This window comes from Parasteatoda tepidariorum, chromosome 1 (genome assembly GCF_982258835.1).
Source record: "Parasteatoda tepidariorum strain Cologne lab strain chromosome 1, Ptep-v5.0, whole genome shotgun sequence".
NCBI classification, from domain to species: domain Eukaryota; kingdom Metazoa; phylum Arthropoda; class Arachnida; order Araneae; family Theridiidae; genus Parasteatoda; species Parasteatoda tepidariorum.
In genome coordinates, this window is record NC_141755.1 from 1,054,496 (window position 1) to 1,071,219 (window position 16,724).

Genomic DNA, 16,724 nt, shown 5'->3' on the forward strand with positions numbered 1-16,724 from the left:
ATTTTTTCCTCTTTAATCTTAACATAACATTGCTTATCGTACTCCCATACTTATGAGAGAGCTAATGTTAAAAATATGAATGTTTATTGCGAAAATATGCAATTTAATCTCCTCAAAAAGGCATTTTATTTTTGACTATTTCTAAACTAAAAAGACCCTTTTTATGCTTTTCCCTCATTTCTAAACGAAATGTTATCTTCAGTACATTGTTGGTGACGTCATTTATCGACGATACTTACCGAACGCAACTCACAAAATTCATCTTAGTAGGAATATGGACTTTTTTTTTCTTCTCTGTATAACATTTAAAATCTCAAGATCTCATAGATTTAAAATGATGCAAGTTTCTCAAATGTATTTATTACTCTATGATACGAAACTTTCTGTTTCTTCAATAAAATAGCGTGCAGGTTATGTAAAGTAAGCCAGTAGATCTTTAGATCGCGTTACAATTTCCCAGTTTAGTATTCATGAAGGGTTTCTTATTTGTGGTCCACTTCTTATCGAATTTCGATTTTTAATAGTTCTATTTTTGGCTATCCACAATCCATCTATCAAATGCGTTTTTCTTGTCTTATAATTAACGCCTTGCCGGCAACAATGAACAAATATCGCTCTTGAGAATATGACATAAATTTTTCAGTCGTATAAGAATGAATTCATTATAAAACTGTTGGTAAATGGTATTTTTGTGGAGATAAAATTTTAAACAAAGGAATTCTTAAATAGCAATAAACCTTTTGTGTCCTTAACAAAAGGCACAATAAATTAAATCCCCAAATTTTCTCGCATTATTTAGATTTATTTATTTATTTATTTTTTTAATTTTTATTGTGCATGGTTTTCAAATTTAATTTAAATTTGTTTGAAAAAAAAATGGTTATAAAAGAAAATTTATCACTGTATGTGAGTAATCTAATAAATACGGAACAAGTAATTTTTAATAAATAATTTTTCCTTAGTCTGATGATGATACTATTAAAAATAACTATTAGAATTTAGTTTTCAGTCTTGAAAATAGTTTACTTTTCTAAGAAATTCATAAAAATTGATCAATTGTGGGAAATTCATTTGTTCTGTTGATTGTTTTAACAATTATTACTATCGAAGATTTTCAAATGTTCAAAAACCACTTGACTTTTAAAAAATATAATTTTCACTGATTAAAATCTTAGAAACACCTACCTCATGAAAGTCATTCAATTTCACTAGGTCGCATAGAAAATAAAATAAAACTAAGAAAAATTCGATTCAGAATCATTATATTCGTTCTTTTCTCTTTTTTTATTAATCAATAAAAGTTTAGTGTTAATAACTACTATTTTTTTTATAAATGAGTAACAGTGATCTTATTAAAATATATTTAGCAATAAAATTCGAAATTGTTGACAGTCAAAAAAGTTCATTTTAAATCGAGCATTTTCTAGGAGTGCATGTTTAAAAGTAAAAAAAAAATATGCGAGACGCTTTGATATTTTTTAAAAATATTTATCCGCTGTTTATTTTTATAATATGATTATGTATTTTTCACAAACATTGTCTTAATAATAATGTATTTCAATTATTAGCCAACAAATTAAAAGCTTTACGGCAGTCATTATTGTAATTTATTTTGTTCCTTCTTAAGTGACCTTATCACATTAACATAAATAAATCACAGATTTATATAACATTCCTCGAATGAGTAAACGCTTTGGATCAGTCACTTAGCGATAATGTTGTGTATTTCTTTTATTATGACACTTGTACTGAAAAGTTAGTGATTCTTTTAAATGTATCACCAAACCTTTCTTATATTATACAATACATTAATTATGAAACAAAATATACAGGAGGTTTGCGACCTCATGTTAATTTATTCATATCATTGAAGTTGCCATTGCTTAAGAAATAAAAATTGAAGAATGTGTAAATGACATTAATATGGAATGTACTCATATTGCTCAAATAAAGATACATACAGGGTAAAAGTTTGAGAACCAGAAATAACAGTTAAACTAATGCTACCGAAATGTAGTTTCATCATATGTATCTTTTTTTTATAGTGTCGAAAATGTTTTTGCTAGCAGAAATGCGCAATTTCTTTCACGATTCTCTGTAGATTTCAGCTCACAAATTTATTTGTATTGCTCTATTTTTTTCGTATTGCAACTTGTTTGGTATTGAAACTGTAATTAAAACCCCACAACTTTTTCTCGCGGAACCCTATTTTTAGATTTTCAAGTAATATAGTAACTCTGGCGACGGGTACTGTTCAGTTGTGGACTGAGATGTATAGATTGAAATATCATGCTGCAAAAATATCTCATTTTTGTCTATCGATTTGTTCTTTAATGTTTGTGTGAAGATATAATATTGGCTTTTTAACCTTAGTGAAGACGCCATCAGTCTTAACATTGAAACCTACTCCACATCATAATCGAGCCATCTTTTATCTATTCTAATATATTTTAGTATGCCCATAATATCTTATAATCCCGTCTATAAGTTGTTGTTTTTTTTTTTCTCCATTCAGCAGAAATGAATGCCGTAAATTATGCTTAAGAACATGACGTTAAGTTACAGAAGTACGTTATAATTACAGTTGAATGCGTTGTTTTGGAAATTAAAATAACCTGTTTGCTACGGTTTTACTTTTAATTTTTAAAAATATTAATGTTTTTAATCTTTTTTTTAAAAAAAAAATCGCTTACTTATCGAAACTAACAAGAAGTTCCACTGATGCTGTTAGTGAAGTACCTAGTATTCACCGATCGCTGTTATTATGAAAACTCAGCTTTAATTTTATTTCGTACCTTTTGCATTTGACTGAAAAATTTATGCGATGTTGAATTCCAACAACAATTTGTCTTTTTTTAGCCATGCTCTAAAAAAAACAAGGACTTCTTGACTTTTTTTTTTCAATCTCAAACACTTGTCTTACCACATGTTGATGGGGAAAAAAATCAGTTGAAAGTTTGAATAAGCGAAGTCAGATTTAAGTTAGTTAATTAAAAGTTAATTAATGTAAGACAAATTTGGTGATCTGTCTTCTTGTTATGTTCTATTTATAAAGAAAGAATCTCTAACTCTTTTCAAGGTATTAACATTATCAGAGTTTTGTAAAAAAAAATATTAATGAAAAATTATAATATTTTGTAACGTCATACAAGCAGATTTAGGTTTTAATTTCGTCTGTTTTAGCTGTTCGTTTTTAACTATTCTACAAATACCTTCCATTTTCTTCTTCTTCCTATTATTAAAATTTTTTTTTATGTAAAAATGAATGTAAGGCAAGAATAAATTCTAAAATAAGTGTGGTTTGAGGTCTCTTCATCTTATTTTACGCTTTATTTCATTAAATTTCTGAAATAAAATTAGGATGAAAAATTTTGATTCTGTCGAATTATTTGAAATATTTAAAGTTATCCCGATTTTTTTCCTTTCTATTAATTTAGACTGGAGCTTGCGCAACAACCTGATAATTGTAAATAAAAACTAGGCTTTGGAAGTTATAGATAAATTTAAGACTCAAGTTCTATATCCAAACAAATTTATAAATTATTATATATTTCTGCATTTAAGTTAGTTTCTATAATAATACTACAGTTAATCGGCTTTCCCCTTATTTCTTTCGGAAGATTTTTTATTTAGAAATAATTTCATATTAAATTTTTAAACTTTTTTTTAAACATATTATTTTGAAATGAGACACCTTAACCGTAAAATAGGACATTGGTTTGTATAAATATTTGTTATATATATATTTCGATATAGATATAGATATTTGTTATATAACAAATGTTTATATAGATATTTCGATTATATATTTTGTTTTAAAATTCTGTTTTCAATTTATATAAAAATAAAATGCTAATAATGCAAACTGCCTCAAATTCGTTAGTGATCCCCCTCACCCCCAGAAGAACTTACTAAATATGCATTTTGTCACTTTTCAAAATTTTTTTAAACAGTATTGCGTTAGTAATTCTGATACCAAATGCATAGATATTTCCATCTACTTTAAAGATTACTAAAAAAAAAACTTGTAACTTTAATCAAAATTTCTCTAGAAATTAAAAAGGTAGTTGAGTTTGCCAAAATATTTTACATATTGAGTTACAATTAATAGTTCAGTAGGCGACAAAACTTCTATCTGTAAAAAACAACGATGTTCACTACTCAGTTTAGCCAACTTCTTAATTCCAAAAACATGTTAAAGGTTTGCTCGTAACTACGGCTGACGTTTAAAAGAGAGGCTTTTATCATCGATACTAATTATTTACCGAAAAATACTTGTAGTCCTCGGATAAAACAATTTTTAGTACAAAAAATTTTGTTATTTCACTTATTTGAAAATGAAATAAAGGGTTCATAATGTAGGTTTAATAAACTTAAGACTTATTTAATGTAACCTGATTTCCACATAAAATGGTAACATTTAGAAGAATATTTGTTGAGGCGGAAAATGAAAATTTAAAAAAAAATAATGATATTTTGTTTATCGATCATTCGTAACAATATTGGATATTTTAACAAGAAAATTAAAAAAAATTTTTTTTAAGTATTTAATAATGAAGTAGGTATTTAATAAAGAAAAAATAGGTATTTAATAATATTAATAAAATATGAAGTTTAATTTTTTTAGAAAAATAATAATAAAGGATCAAAGTTCCGAAACACGATATACATGTGGTAGGCTGATTGACTACTGCAGCTTTTTTTGCAAACAGCTGCCATCACTCAGCAATGCAATTCTCCGGTATTTTTTAATCAGCCCAACAAAATATCCTCAGCGGTAGGACAGATCATGAATTAAAGTCTCCTCTCCGTCAGGCTTACCGTGGGAGTTTTTCGTGATTTTCCTTTCCGTGTAACGCAAATGCGGATTAGTTCCATTAAAAAGTTCTTCACGAAGGCAAATTTCTCTCAAAGCTTCATCCAAAAGTTTCCTTGTCATCAGAATTGGGTTCTGAATTACAGGGCTACGGAGCATTGGTAGCCATAAACTCAGAATTGGCTGTTCCACGACGGTTACAAAATCAAATCAGCCTAACACTTTTTAAGCTTATTTCAGTGAGCCCACCTGCTTGAGAACTTCTACTTGCTAATAAGGAAATATATCAATCAATTTTCAGTTAATCAGATTTATTTCAAGAAATTTGCAATAGGCCTAGAGTAGTAAAGGTTTATTGTAAGAAGCCTTACAAAATGTTAATTGTTGATTAACTAGATTTGTTTCAGGCAGTTTGTAATAAGCCCAGAGTTCCAGAGTATATATACAGTGGAGACTTATTGTAAATAACCTTATTAAAGGTTAATCACAGCAAACCCTAATCAAATTCAATCTACTTGACGAATTCTTCACTCATGTCTTAATTAGCCTTAAGATACTTCAGCTGATTTTATTTTATAACCGTCGTTGAACAGCCGACCCAATTTTATGGGTTTACGACTACTAATGTTTAACTCCGTAGCCTTGTAATTTTGAACGCAATCCAGAAGACAAGGGAACTCCTGGATCGAGTATTGGGAGAAAATTGGCCTTCGTGGAGGTGATGGAACTAACCCGTTATTCGTCTACCCATAAGGATATTTCACGTCAGATGTGGTCCGTGCAAGCCGGATGCGGAATTCGTATTGACCAGCCATCGCGGCTCTACTTGAGCTGATTGTAATGAAACAAAAAAGAAAAAAAAGGTCGGGCGGTTTAAAAAATAATGAAAATTGTTCCAATGAATCCAACGCATTGCAAAACAACGTTAAGGTGCTGGATTATTCATTTAACCTATGACAAGAATATCTGACTCGTTTAAATGTGTTTTAATCCGAATTTAAAAAGGATGTTTAAAATGGACATTTCTTGTCCGGAAGACGTAAATATTTTGATTACATCCACAGTGGCTAAATTGAAGCTAAGTGGATGAAATAAATAGATACGGAAACCTTAATGTGTATCTCCTTTCTCTTTTATCGCCCACATGACACTTTAATGTCGTCTAGCAAAGATTATTTCTGAGAATTCGTTCCTACCACAACTTCTGGATTTTCTTCTTTTTTCCTCTTTAAATTTGACCTCGTCATTGCATCATACTAATTTTTTGTAGTAATCAATGTTTCAAACATAAAATAATGTCTAGATTTTTTTTTTAATTATGGCTAAATAAAAAAAAATTGTTCAATAAAACCTTCTATAAATATTTTATAAAAGTATTATTATTCGAAAAAGAGAATAAAAAATAAGAACCGAATTTTTGATGAAATCATAAATTTAGTGTTTTGATGCTGTTGAAAATGAGCAAAAATTTCATATTGCATCATTTAATTTATATTTATTGATTAAATAATATATTACACCAATGTTTTTTTAACATCCACCATTGGTTATTATTTTAAGTGAAATTTTTTCTTAAGTTTATATTAACTAAACTTGATTGAAATATAAACAAAAAATGATTGAATATTATAGTTTAAAATCTGGTATCTTTAAAATAATTTTAATAATGAGCGATCTAAGAGAAATTTTTTATAACTATTCTAACAAATAAAAATCATATTTTCGATTTAGATTCGAAATAGGATGTGCTATATAAATTTTCAGAGCAATGGAATTTTTATAAAATTTATTACATTATAAATTTTAGACTCAAAATAAATGTTTTAGACACTTAATTTTAAAGTATTTAAAATGTATAATGAAATTTTTCAGTAATGTAACAAATTCTTACATGTTTAGTACTTTATTTCTTATATAAGTGTAGAATTAAATTGTGATAGTTTTAATATACGAAAAAAAAAACAAAAAACAATTCAATAATTTTTTTTCTTTACAAAATTAGTTACAAAAGCTATTGATGAAATAACTATTTGACATTAAATTTTCTTCTGAAGTAAAACTTTGAAATAAATCATTACCTACTCAAATGTCATTCTTAAGTAAAGAGTGAGTTAGCATTTTTAACTCGCTTATAATCATTTCATTATAATGATTTTAGACCTCATCATAAGGATTCTAAGACGGTGATTAGGGTTTTACAAATATAGCAAAGTTTCAGATGCTTTAGTCTGCAGCATCTCGGTTAAATTTTTTACTTATTTTATTTTAACTCACTCGTTTTTTTCTCTTTCTATTAACAAATGACTAATCTTTTCAAAAGGAGGAGATGTAAACGATTTATTATTTTACAAAATCGAGTTTAATTTGTATCCTAAATTATCTAAATCTAAAATAAATAAATAAATATATATATATATATATATATATATATATATATATATATATATATATATATATATATATATATATATATATATATATATATATATATATATATATATATATATATATATATATATATATATATATATACATATACTAGAGGGCTCCGCCCCCTGCTCACTATCGCTCGCCAACCCCCGATAATTGCTACGCAATTACATTTTCATTCGCTTCGCGAACAAACTTAAAGTTTTCCTGGAGATAAGCTGGCAATTTTTCTGCACCAACATCACATAGAGAGAATATCATAGGATTGTAAAATGTCGGAGGAACTTATTATCAACATTATAAACTCATATAAGGCAATTTCAATATAAACAATATTATAAACTTATATAAAGCGCGGAAGCAATATTATTTAACACATTACTATAGGGCATTAGCCGGAGATTAATCTCCGTATCCGAAGCAACTTAAATCATTGTTGATCTTATAGGATGCCGGACGCTCCCTGTATGGTGCTTTATCTCCCCCCCCCCACCAGTAATTTAAATTTTAAACTAAAAACAATTAAAACCCGATGAAAAGAAACTTTACAAAAATTACAAATAAATTAAAACATGTAATATTAATAAGTTGATTGGAATGGCGATGTTATTATTTTATTGTTGAGTTAATACATCTTCCTTTTTATAAACGTTATAGTAGAGTTTTCTTAATTATTTGATTCGAAGTCTTATGAGTTTTATTTGAGGTCAGTTTGTATTTGTATTTTTTGACAGCATTATTAAAAATTATTACCTTTTCACATACATGCGTTCTCAATTTTGATTGGCTGTTTTGTGCGTTACTAACCAGAAGTCTTCTGTGATTGGCTATGTGTTATCATTCCACTCTCTTCTTTTTATATATATATATATATATATATATATATATATATATATATATATATATATATATATATATATAGTATATATATACTCTAAGACAAAAACATAAGTGGTAATAAAATTATATTAAATATCTGTAACTGTATATCTGTAACCTGCTTTTAAAAATTAGTTAGTGTTTTTGATTGTGTATTGTGTATTTGCGGGAAAGTAAAAAATGACTTAAATTCTCTTGTTTTTATATTGAGCGAATGATTCACATTATTTTTTATTGAAATTAAATAAAATTTAACACAATATCACTACTACTCAATCTGCAACAGTGTTTTAAGCATATTTTATTAAGAAACATATTTTTTTATTCTGATACTTATTTAGCTTTCATATTAAGCGTCATTTCATTAAGCGTTTTTTTTAATCCATAAAAGTATCAGATTTTACAACTAATGTATTTGAAGAAGTTCGTGTGATGCCTCCTTACCCAATAAAATTTGTCCATTTGAGTCGTTTTGTATAAATGATGAAATCCCATTTTATAAGATAAGGTTTTTTAAAAGTATAATTTAAAACTGATATAAAAAAAAAAGACATCCCATTCAGCTAAAAGTTAAAAACGTAACGCTTTGGTTTTTTGCAGGAGGAATTGTAAAATTAACATAATGTTATTTATTTAGACAAATGAGGTATTATATCCAATGCAGTTTTTACGCTGAATCGAATGACACTGAACTCGTTACGATAGAACTAATAGTTTAGAAGTTATAATGCTTTTATATACAAAAGTATAATGTTTGACTTGTACTTATTTAGACTGTTGATGAAGCTATCTAGACAAGTGAGGTACTGCTACTGCAGTATTTTTACCCTGGAATCGAATAGACATCAGTCAATGGGATAAGGAACGTACAAATATATACTAGTTTAAAAAAAGTACATTTTATAAATTAAAATCCTTGCAACGTCTGAACTATTGACTCATATCTGGTCGTATTCAGCTTGAAAAATGCATAACCTTGAATATTTCATTTGCCAAGATGCCTATTTCAAATGAGTGAAATGTGAGTTAAATTTAATGTCGTAACTTTACTTATTGGAGAACATAGGAAATTGAAATCGCAGCCCTCCCTAATATTACAACCGGCAGTGAACAGCTGACCCAATTCTGAGTTTACTCCGTAGCCTTGTAATTTTGAACCCAATCCAGAAGACAAGGGAACTTGTGGATCAAACATTGGTTGGGCAGATTAGCCGCCTTCTTCGATGACCTTTCTGACGCAACTCTATTACATGGAGAGGAAAACCACAAAACCTCCCACTGTTATATATATATATATATATATATATATATATATATATAAACGGCAAGGGGATTCTAATCCATGATCCATCTACCACTAGTGATATCTCTCGCATTGTGATTGTTGAGTTCAGAATTCGCATCGACCAGTGGTATTCGAACCTGGGTCACCTCATTGGGAGGCATTATCATTTGAGTCCCCAATAGCTGCATATTAAATAATACTGTTTATATAGCATTTTAAATTATCAAATAACTAATAAGATTTATTGTCATAAAAGTAATATAACACTGGACTTCAGAAGAAAAGACAACTTATCTTCATTAATAAAATGTATTCTGTGATAAACTAATCTAGAAGTTTTACTATTTTTAAATTATCGTGTAGATCACAATACCATCTACAACATCCGCCATGACACGATGAAGTTATATTGAATGACTCTAATTTTATATCATTTCAGCGGTCATCTTCTCTCATTGATAAAGGTTTTTACCCTTTGCTTTGCTACAGTTTTTTTTTTATATGTTTCCTGTCTGTTGTATGATTTCTGCAGTCGAGAGAATTAAACCAATGACAACAGAAGAAATTTTATTGTGTCTTCCACCGTATAATTACCCAAATGTTCAAAATGAATAAAATAATGAGTATAATTAACGAGTTGGCAGGTGCTTTGTCGGAAGTTTCTCCACGGTTTATACTTGCTTAAAAAGAAGGAAAAAAGAGTTCATTTCTTGAGTTGTTTCCAATGTGTGGGATAGGTCTTGTGGCATTATGTCAACTCATATCTTTTAGGAGGATTTTTAACATCTTTTATAGGTGTACTAGGAAAGTTAAATTATTTTTTTAAAATTAACTAAATGAAGCGGAAATTAATTTAGATATAATAAATTCAGGAAGTATCTGTTGGAAAATTCAGATCGTTAGATTATAAGTTATATATATATAATATAAATTTTTTTTCTTTTTTGCAAATTTTCTGATTTATATTGTATCGAATAATCATGCAATTGAGCATTTTTCAAGTCAATTTAAATCTTTCCCTCTCTCATTCTTTGTGCAGTCTTATCCTTGTACCTCTAAATTAAAAGTTTTATTTCTATCTGGGTCATGGATGCCGTAGACAATTCTTTCAACATGATCAATTTTCAAATTCATGAACCGATATTTCGAATGCGAAACTTTTATCTATAACTAATTTAATTTCTGTCTTTCTTTAAATTTGAATTTACATCTGCACTGCTGTAGTTTATAAGGAAGTTTTACCAAATAAAATTGCTTGTTTAAGATTGTATTGATATTAAAATGGTTCTATTAACTAGCGCATGAATTATTATTTTTTTTTCCTTGGATTTATTTCATGTAAGACTGTGATAAGATAGTTTCACTCAATAAAATATCTTAACTTCAACGTTTAAATTATTTTACAGAACAAACTGGCGTTCGAAGTGTCGTTTCAAAGCCTGTTAGGCCACCTATGTGGTTGAGTAAAGCTGAACTGACGCAAGAAATCCAACGTTTGGGAACACTTTGTGAGACCAGAACCAAGGAACTGAACCGATTGAAGATGGAAACTAAGCATGTTTCGATAGGCTTCGATGCGTTTGCAGCTCTTTTTAAATACATGGTGGATGATGTAAGTTGATATTGAATCTATTTTTGTTATCCCCGTTATTTTTACTTGCTGCAGTTCATTTTCTTTCTCTCAAACCCTTTATGGATTTTGGGATTTAGAGGTGTATTAAAAAAGGTATATGTATTTTCGATTAGAGCTTTTATCTGTATTTCTTTGCTTGAAGTTAAGTATAGTAATGTCCAAGTCGAATTTTCTTTTTCTATAGTGTGTACTGTAAATGTTTCGATTTTGTTTTGTATGCTGGGATTAAATCTAAAGGAATAACTTAATGAGAAAATTTAACTTGTAATCACGTTTATTTTATTCATAGTATTTATAAATCATTTCAATTTTTTACCGTGAATTATCTAATTGAATTGAAAAGTCATGGCCAAATAATTCATAAACTTATGATGAAACAAATATACTCTATTTTAGTAAAATTAAAATATTGAAGATTTAAAAAAAAGAAAATATAACTTCTGGAATATTAGTTCAAGATTGCAGGGTAAAATTTTCGTTAATACGTCCAAAATTCACGGTCAATAATGAATATATATATATATATATATATATATATATATATATATATATATATATATATAAAAAGCTTCAATTAATCTTTTTATGTTGTTCCTTTTCTGTAAATCCTTTCTTTAATTTATTATTCTAATCGAAACACTTTCTCACACTTTTAAATTCACATCCTGTCCTTAAATCTATTTTTGGCTCAAACAAGCATGATTTAAAAGTAAGACATTTTCCCCTTTACTCTCTGCGGGAATCGCTCGACCTATTTAATAAACCAACTATAATTACTAAAATTTCCCTAAATCGAAGCATTTTACGAATTTTCTTTGCAAGATTTTCCCTAACTTATAATGAGGAGCTCAACTTTTTCATGACCACACTTTGATAAACGTTCTCTGTCTAATAATTAAAATTGTGTACCCTCCTTCCCTGCCTAAGACCTCTTTTAATCCTTCTACTCGGCAACGACGTTGGTTAGAAAAAATGATCCGATTTGTATAGAAAAGATGCGTTGGCAGTATACCAAAAGTGCTTTATATATATATATATATATATATATATATATATATATATATATATATATATATATATATATATATATATATATATATATATATATATATATGTAACATAAAAAGCTTCTATTAATCTTTTCATGTTATTTCTTTTCTATAAAACAAATCCTAATTAATTATTCCAATCGAAACTCTTTCTCATACTTTTAAAAAGCCACATCCTGTTCTTAGATCTAACTTTGGCTCAAGTATGCATAGTTAAAAGTAAAGACATTTTTCCCTTTTCTCTTTGTGGGAATCGTGCGACCTATTGTTGTTCCTTTTCGTCAGACAAGATTTAATAGGTTGTTGACCCTCAAAAAGTCGATGACAAGAAGTTGTTGTTGTAGACCTCGCACTAGAGCTGCATAATGGGCTATTAGCGATGGTCTGGGAAACATCCCTGAGGATGATCCGAAGACATGCCATCACAATTTTGATCCACTGCAAAGGGGATAACACCCCTGCTTCGGTAGCCCGACGACCTGCGCGCGAATTCGAGCACTTTACGGTAGAACAGTTTAACGAGGACCAATACCCCACACCCTCGGTCCCTACGCAGACTGATCCAAGTGGTCACCCACCCGCACACTGACCGCAGCCAGTGATGCTTCACTTCTGTGATCTGCTGGGAACAGTGTCTTAACGATCAGTCCACTGCGGGACTGACAAGAAGTGGAGTAGCGTATAAGTCCTCCTTGGAAAGGCCCAAGCAGTCAAGGATATGTTCGGCTGAGGCCTGCTGGGCTTCACATTTGGAACAGACCGCACAAGTCTTTCTTCCTTCAAAGTACGAGACACTATTCGTGTGTCCACTTGCCAATCTGGAAATAGCTGTTTGAGACGCTCAATCTCCTATATGAACAAGTGAAGAGCCCGGTTCCTTGGCCGCATACCAATGATGAGAAGGCTTTTTTGATAGATGGCTTTTGATTTTGGACTGATTCTCTGAGTAGGTAAGGGCTGAGGACGAAGGTGTTGAATGACTACAGCCCTCCTTGGCCAAGCGATCCGCTTGCTCATTGCCAAAGATGTCAACGTGGAATGGTATCCACTGAAGATGAACGTCGTGGTGCTTTGAAATAAGTAGAAGTTTAAGAAGGATGGAGATGCTTGTTTTGTTTCCAACTTTAGTCCAATTGTGTAGGTGTTGAAGGGAGCTGCGACTGTCCGACAGGATCCTAGTCCAATTGTGTAGGTGTTGAAGGGAGCTGCGACTGTCCGACAGGATCCAAAGATTTCCAAAGTCACTCTCGTTGATTATAGCATCGATGCCGTGCTCAATTGCGATTAATTCACTTCTAAAGACTGAAGTGAAATCAGGATTACGGAGACAGATGGAGTAATTTTGCCCAGATTTTTCAATGAAGACGCCGCTACCAGCTAGGTCTCCCAGTCCATTACCGTCTGTGTAAATTTTTACGACATCACTGGGAATCTCGCCTAAAATTTCCAAAGCTAGCTGTCTAAGTTCAGCTGGAATATGATGTTTCTTTGTGACCGGAGCAGAAAAGCCGAAGTGGAAATGGACTCTGGGGATTCCCTCTGAAGGATTCAGACAAGATTTTAAGGAGTGGGGCTCAACGTCTTCAGAAGGCAAATGCAGAAGTTCAACATGACTGAATGGACTGTTTTTCTTCAGTCGCTGATTGTTGCTCCAATTGTTAAGGTAGAGAGATGTTCTATTGTGCTGTCCATAGCTAGAAAGTTTGTTAAAGTAATTGGTGAGATTAGCCTTTCTTCTAGTATGGAGAGGTTGAAGATCAGCTTCAAAGAGGACTATTTCTTTAGGGCAACTATGTCTGAGTCCAATATTTATTCTTGCAGCACTTAGTTGGACCCTTTTAAATTTATCCAGATTAGTGGCAGAAGCACAGCAGTACACAAGAAAGCCATATTCCAGGAGGGGTCTTAATGAGAGTCAAATAGGTATTTCTAACGTGACAGCATCGGCTCCCCAATCTTAGCCCGCAGTATGTTTAAGTAAGTTTAATCGTTTTCTGACTTTTGAAACAATATGTTCAATATGTTTGTTACTTGTCCATTCTGGATCTGAGACATATTCGAGATATATTGGATGCTTTTCGTAAGCAAGATTCTTGTTATCCATCTTTATATTTGGCTGATAGTTGTACAATCTTTTGTTAGTGGTAAAGAAGGTGACGATGGATTTGGCAGGATTAAAACAACAACAAACCCTATTTTCCCTAAATAGAGACATTTTTGGATTTTTTGCAAGATTTTCCCTACCAGAAAGACTGATTGTCGATGGAGTAAACTTGACTTTTCGCTCGTCATCCATTTGAAAATGATCAAATGAAATTATTTTGTTTTCATTACAATCCTGTGTCTGTTTTCTTGCTCGGTCCGACCGCTAACTATTACAGATATACAGGGTGTTTATAAAGTCCCGGACCCGTTTTGATGTTTAATAACTCAAAAAATGATAAAGATCGATTAAAATTATTAACATAAATGGTTAGATAGACTCGAAACGTTTCATGACCCTTGTCAATGCACTTCCACGAGTGCCCCTTTCTCACTGAGAATATCAAGTCGATAGTCAATTTCACGCCAGGTAGCGGCAAGCATGTCGACATCCACAGAGGCTATTGCGGTTGTAATTCTGGCTTTTAGGTCATCAATGTTCGATACGATCCTCCTGTAAACATTGTCCTTTATAAATCCCCAAAGAAAAAAGTCCAGCGGCGTTATATCAGGTGATCTGGGTGGCCAAGGAATTGTACCTCCTCGCCCAATCCATCTTCCTGGAAAAATGGTCATTCAAAGAACTACGAGCGATGATACCCACATATACCTTCGTATTCGATGATACCTTCGTATTTTCACAACTAAAAGAGCTTCAGCCACATGTCTTTTTGCAACAAGATGGTGCACCACCTCATTGGGGTATCATCAGGTGGATCGTGTCGAACATTGTTGACCTAAAAGCCAGAATTACAAAAAAAATTTTTTAATCTATTTCTATCTAGCGTCCTTTTGGAAGGAGAGTTTCTTTTTTTCCGAAAATAATATATTATATATATATATATATATATATATATATATATATATATATATATATATATATATATATATATATATATATTGGATGTTCCGTTAGCAGTTTTTTAAAAATTATTTTGAATGAAAATTTATATTTTAGGGTTACAACTAGCAACAAATTCATAAAACTTTACTCAATTGTTTTTTTTAATGATGCAATGATTTAATATTACAGTGGTTTATAACTGTATTGGTCTGTTTAGCAGTTAATTTTTGTGTTCTTTTTCAATATCAGTGAGATATTTGTGTCATAAAATTCATATGGTAAGAGTATTCACAATTACATCAATACATGGTTGTTATCTATTTTTGAAATGTTTAAAAGATGAATGAAATAATTGGTTGTTTTATTGTTATTAATTGTTTATAATTGAAAGGTATTTAATAATGTGTCTGAATTTTAGCTCAATGGTTTATCTGTGCCAGTGCTATCAAATGATTTACAAAAAACTCTAAAGCAATTGGAACTAGCTAAACAAGATTTGGGTAAGGCTTCTCGAAACATTTTATTTCATTAAAAGTAATGCAAATGTGATATTTGCTTTATTTTTCCCCCCGCTTTTTTTGTAGCATATTATGAAAGAGAAGTGGAAGAAATGAAAGCTCATCACAGCCAAGAGTTGAATGATTTGTCAAACAAGTTATTTGAAGTTTATCAAGGTGAACTTACTGAGTGTAAGTTGAAAGTACTTGTCAATATCAATTCTAAAATTATTTCGATTATTTTAATTCAGTGAAATTCTCAGAAAGCTTCACTGTAAATATTACAACGAAACGATGAAAACCCGATCATTATATCAAGAGTCATTCAGGGTGTTGGCTTTTTTATTTTGCGCACTGTACATTTTAATATACAAACAACCATAAAATAAGTAGTTTTAATACCTGCATTATTGTTCAAATGTATAATTGAATTGTTTTTTTTTTCAGTGAGTGCTAAACACCAAGAAGAATTAAATAACTTAAATCTTGACCATCAACAACAGGTTAGTTCTAACATTTCTCACTGAGTTATTTAATTTTAATATTTATTTAAAAATTCAAACAAAAAATTTATATTTATTCTAATATAAAACTAGTTATTTACTACTAATGTTTTAAAGTATGTAACATTATACTTAATTACCCTTATATTGATCCTTATTTAGACAGTAAGTAATTTAGGAAATGCATACTATAAACAAGATTTAATCAATGGAAAAAAATTAAAATAAAAAACAATTTTAGGATTTATCAAAAAAATTTCAAATATATATATATATATATATATATATATATATATATATATATATATATATATGTAAATTTAGCAATTTTTGATTCCTAATGCATTGATATTTAATCTGCAGAATTGATTAAAACTCTATACTTTTTATTTTGTTTATTGAATAATTTTTCTACAGGAAAACAAATTGGCATCGTATTCAATTTCTTCAATTTATAATATTACATTGAAATCCTTACAAATGTTGCCAAGATTTATTTATTATAAATCAAATTAACATCAAACAGGCTTTAAAAAATTTTTAGTCATCGAAAATTTTGCATTATTTTATTTTTTTATAATTGAAC

General features: G+C 29.8%; 1 protein-coding gene across 7 annotated transcripts in view; it reads left to right on the forward strand.

Annotated features, from left to right (window-relative positions):
• Positions 1–16,724, forward strand: part of LOC107438830 (uncharacterized) — a 131,027-nt gene that overhangs the window by 106,964 nt on the left and 7,339 nt on the right. For all 7 annotated transcript variants that reach the window (XM_087157961.1, XM_087157955.1, XM_087157963.1 and 4 more), the window contains 4 exons: positions 10,817–11,022; positions 15,557–15,638; positions 15,723–15,827; positions 16,083–16,138. In XM_087157961.1, coding sequence (XP_087014087.1) covers positions 10,817–11,022; positions 15,557–15,638; positions 15,723–15,827; positions 16,083–16,138 — 449 coding nt within the window. The remainder of the gene's footprint in view (positions 1–10,816; positions 11,023–15,556; positions 15,639–15,722; positions 15,828–16,082; positions 16,139–16,724) is intronic.